Below are 4997 nucleotides of genomic sequence, written 5' to 3' on the forward strand. Positions count from 1 at the left end.
TTATGGAAAAGGATTTGGAGTTGTGAAATGAGAATGATTGGAAATGTGTTCAATATGATCTATTTCACAAAGTAAGAACCATAGGTAAACATTGTGTGCATGCTGGGAGCATGGGACAAGTGTAATAATTCAAGTAAGAAGTTGATTACCCGAAACGACAAATAATGAGTAATCAATATGGTGATAAATAAAAGGTGTTTTATTTATACTCAAAGGTTTGAGGCCATATGGGATTAGTATTATTCTTGTGTTTCACATTTGCATGTTTTGACTTCCAGAATAATTGAGTTTATTAAGAATAATCGAATTATTCAAACGGGCCACAGTCGTTCATATGTTGGAAGTAGATATGAATGAAGACTGTCATGAATTGGTGTGTGGATTGTCTAGAAAAGTATTAGACATAAGCAAATGTTTGCTGCAACGTTCATGAGTGCTTACGAATATGATTTGAGCATTGGATTAAACCCACGCTCACTTGGATCACTCCATGAATTGTATCACGAGTGATTGGTGAGACGATAACATCTTATATTCTTGAAACCGAGATGTGTGAGTTGTATCTTGCGAATCGGTTACACATTGATAATATGTAAACGCACCAGTAACTCGGTGTTATAAAACATATTGTTGTGTGTGATTTGGTGCGTGAGTACAAGCAAGCATTGTATCAAAGTTTATCCGTTCCTTTTATCCAAAGTGGGATAAAAGCGATATCTTTGGGCCCCTCGATGATTTAGTGATGACAAACGTAAATGCTCGGCCGTGCTAAGGCTAATTTAATTTGTTCAATTAGTCAGTCGTCATAAATCGGGAATCGAGATATAGTACAAAGAGAATGATTTGAAATCATATCTCATATGATATCTAGAATGGAGGAATATATGATCCCTTATCTAAGGACACATGTATTTGATATGATCAGAGTTGACAACGGCTTTGGAAAGCTACGATTGCAGATCGGGATCCGAAGTCATACGCAGAATAGTTGTTAGACTTATCCAAGTGGGAGACTGTTGGATTAGTGTCTAAGTCCATAACTATTTTGGTATGTACTTGACCCGATGGTGCATGGTCCTTTTGGGTTGCCTTCACCAAAGCAACTTGAATGGAGAAATAAATAAAGAGAGAGAGGTTACTATGATTTATTAATATGTTATAAGAATAATATATTAAAGAAGAAATCATATTTGTTTAATTAATATTGGTCAATAATTAATTAAGAATTAATTTTGTGATCAAGTGTAATTAATTAAACTAGAGGGGCTGAATTGTAATTATGTGATAGTTACAAAATAAGGTAAGGATTATCTTATATATATGGTGAACGAATTTGAGGTGTAAATCCCTTAGAATTCGACTAGGATAAGGATTTCTAGGACTTATCTTATGGTTGCTTGGTGGACAAGCAACTAGATAAGGATAAGGACTAAAACCCTAATCTTTACACCTATATAAACCCCCTAGGGCTTAGGAATTCGGCCAACCCTTCCCAAGAAGTCCTAAGGACGAATTCTAACCTCCCTCCTCTCTCTTTATACCTTCTCCACTTGCTTATGGTGTTTGTAAGCCATTAGAGGAGTGACACTTGTGACTCTCAGCTTTCCAAGGTCAATTCAAGGAGGAATTGGATTGTTATTGCTATATAACAATCAAGGTATGTTCTTAAACCTAATTACATGTGAATTCCGATTTCCATATGCTAGAATTAGGGTTCAAAGTCTTGGATTCAAAGTATGTACAATAGAGAAACCTAGATCCAAGCTTTAGGGTTTGTATGAGCACATAGGATGTCTTATGACCAAAACCCATCAATCTCTTCTTCAATCCACTCCATAACTGGATACTGACGGTGATCAATGTACAAATTGATCATACCCCCATTCTCATATCCAGCATCAAGGAAACGGACATAATCATTTTCATCTTCCAAGACTCTTAACCCATCTCTCAGTGAATGTTGTGGAAGACAATAGTACACATTGATTCTTCCATACTTGACCAAGTTCTTCACATACGGGATGAATTCCATGAAACTCATGCTTTTGAAATCAACATTGCTAACAACCATTTTTACTGGATTGAAATACACAATCGGTTTGGGGACAAAAGAACCTATATGATTTACTTCGATTGTGAAATTGGAATCCATTGTGATTCTATAGAAATGATGAACGCACGAAGGAGAAGGAAAAAACCTTTGATTTTGGGGGAAATGACGAAGGGTAAGGGCACAACTATTTTCATAAATCTTTTAACCAGCTAACCTATAATACCCAGTAAAATGGTATTTTTTTCACTAAAAAAAGAATAATTGTGTTTTTTGTACGTTTTTGAAACATTATTACTTTTTAAGTCATTTTCCCAAAAGATAAAAGGTAAAAAGATGTTTGTTAAAAGTATTTTAAAAGTTACTTTTGAATTTTGGATATTAAAAAAAAAAAAAAAAAACTAACATTTTAGAAAAGTCAAAAAAATTTTGCAACTTTTCCTTAAAAAAAAAAAAAAAAAAGTCAACACCCTTTAGTTAACAAAATAATCGAATTACATTGTTGCCCTTGAAACAATTTAGCCCTAAATCAGATTATCATTTATCAAGACCTCGCTCCTCGTCAGTCTGTGACTCTCCTTGATTCTTCCCTTTTCACGCAACCATCGTCAATCGACCTACGTCTGGTCCGAATCGTGGTCGGAATCGTCGCATACCTGCTCGGTTCCTCCCTTCTCAGGCAGCCGTCTCCTTGTGCTTACAGGTAATAATTTTGCCGAATGCCTTGCTCTTTTATGTAGTATTAGAAATACCATTCCTAGTTTTTGCACTGTTATTTTCATACTTTTGGTGATATTGATTCCTGAATCCTGATTTCAGATGCTTTACACAAATTTTACTTATTAGAGTATTATTTCTAATGTTTTAATTCCTGATTTCCTGAACACCACAGATTCGGTTATTGTTTGATTATTGCATTTTTTTCCAGATTTTTTTAAGTTTCCAGTGTTCTAGTTTCGGGGATTTCAAACTGGGTTCGGGATGTGGGGAAAACTGCAGATTATTAACATAAGTGTAAAATGACTTATCTATGTTTGGAAGTGATGATTGATACAAACGTAAAATGACATATTTATCCTTTACCTATAGAGTAGAGTATAGAGACATGAACAAGAAGGAGGTATTCAAACTAGCGAAAGGTTTCCGGGGAAGGGCAAAGAATTGTATCCGGATAGCTAGAGAAAGGGTAGAAAAGGCACTTCAGTATTCTTATCGAGATCGTAGGAACAAGAAACGTGACATGCGTTCCCTTTGGATTGAACGCATCAATGCTGGCACTCGCGTCCATGGTGTATGTTATACCTCTATCCTTTAGTATGGAAGAAATACCAATGATTTGTTTATTATATTTATAGCTTCTTACTTTACTTTATTTGTATGTTAAAAAATCTACATAAGTATATAGCAATATTATCTAACTTCAATGTATGTCACTCATTTTCTCAAATATTGCACAGGTGAATTATGGTAACTTTATGCATGGACTAATCAAAGAAAACATCCAAATTAATCGAAAGGTTTTGTCAGAGCTGTCTATGCACGAACCGTATAGTTTCAAGGCTCTCGTTGATGTTTCTCGCACAGCTTTCCCTGGAAACCGCCCACTCTCAACCACACCAAAGAAGGAAGGCCTTGCGATTCTAGTATGATTTTTTTTTCCAACAACTTGTAGTCAATAATGTTTTAGAGTTCTAATTTTTCATCATTATGGGATTTACGGAGAACATTTAAAAAAAAAAAAAATCAAAAACGTTATACTTATACCCCAACAGTATCTGGTGTTGACATAGTGCCTTTCTGTCAAGAGATTGGGGGTTCAAATCCCGTTTGGGATAGTTGTCTAATTTAGTAGACTAGAGTGTGGTAATCTTTCAATCTTACAAAAATTCTACAAAAATATATTTATTACTTTAATATAGTAGATTTTTGTAACATAGTAAATGAACTTTTTAGAAAATTCTATACAAGTGGACAAGAACCTAATACTCGCTCTACCTGGTCAGCCAAAAAGCTTAGAAAGTTCTGATATTGTGTGTAAATACCATCATAAGAAGTTTGTATTAGCTCATAGCTATATGTGGATATTCGATACTATATCTTATATACAAGATCAGTAACTCAACTTTTCAATGATTAAACTCATACACTTATTTCGTTTTTTCAAAATATGGAAGTTGTACACATAATTGGTCGTGAATGTAGATTTAACTATTTTTTAGTACGATAAAAAATGTAAGAGTCCAGGCAATAGGAATATGTTTGATAGTTTATGATCTTTCTAAAAATAATACTATCATATACCTATTCTATTTCGAATACTTATTTTTTACTTCTTCTCCAGTCTTTTGGTCGTAAAGTCTCCATCTCTAGTCTGTTGAACTGTTAAATTTTACGAATAGAGACTACGGGCGTATTTTTTGCATGACGTTTTTAAAGGGAAGTTAAATGATTATTAAGCAATACAATTATCTTTTTTAAGTGTTTCATAAAGCAGAGTTGAAAACTTAAACCTGACAATTGGGTTGGGTTCGGGTTGGTGGGTCAGAATAGATTGATCCAACCCAACATATATAATATATGGGTTGGTGGGTTGGCAGGTCACGGGTTGGCGGGTTGAAAACATCAACCCAACTCAACCCGTATAAGTATATGGGTTCGTGGGTCAGTGGGTCGAACCCAACCGTATAACCCATTTAATAAGCAACAAATTTTAAAATGAAATTAAAAATTACAAACAAAATGAAGTCATAAAGTCTTAAATATTCAACATAAAGTCATAAACAAGAGTTACAACAACGAGTGATGTGCGACAGCCGGAGGACGAGAAGACGAGTGGTGTGCATGCGACACTGCAACAGTCAGTGACTCAATGCCTCAATCGATGGAGATGGGAGATACGGAGTCGTGAGTTTGGAGACTGATGATTGAATTTCTTTTTGATTAGGGG

General features: G+C 34.8%; 1 protein-coding gene across 1 annotated transcript; it reads left to right on the forward strand.

Annotated features, from left to right (window-relative positions):
• Positions 1 to 2579: 2579 nt before the first annotated feature.
• LOC145088126 (uncharacterized) lies at positions 2580 to 3819 on the forward strand. Its single transcript, XM_079026347.1, has 3 exons — positions 2580 to 2753; positions 3140 to 3341; positions 3508 to 3819. Exons 2-3 carry the CDS (start codon positions 3156 to 3158, stop codon positions 3697 to 3699), a joined length of 378 nt encoding a protein of 125 aa, XP_078882473.1. The 5' UTR covers positions 2580 to 2753; positions 3140 to 3155; the 3' UTR covers positions 3700 to 3819.
• The last annotated feature ends 1178 nt before the right edge of the window (positions 3820 to 4997 follow it).

The sequence above is a fragment of the Lactuca serriola genome, chromosome 1 (genome assembly GCF_051521515.1).
Source record: "Lactuca serriola cultivar US96UC23 chromosome 1, Lser_US96UC23_V15, whole genome shotgun sequence".
NCBI classification, from domain to species: domain Eukaryota; kingdom Viridiplantae; phylum Streptophyta; class Magnoliopsida; order Asterales; family Asteraceae; genus Lactuca; species Lactuca serriola.

Bases quoted from the DNA above. Each gene is read 5' to 3' on its own strand.
- LOC145088126 (XM_079026347.1), top strand. From the start codon at position 3,156: ATGAACAAGAAGGAGGTATTCAAACTAGCGAAAGGTTTCCGGGGAAGG. The intron at 3,342-3,507 runs GTATGTTATACC...AATATTGCACAG, and splicing joins CTGGCACTCGCGTCCATGGT to GTGAATTATGGTAACTTTAT.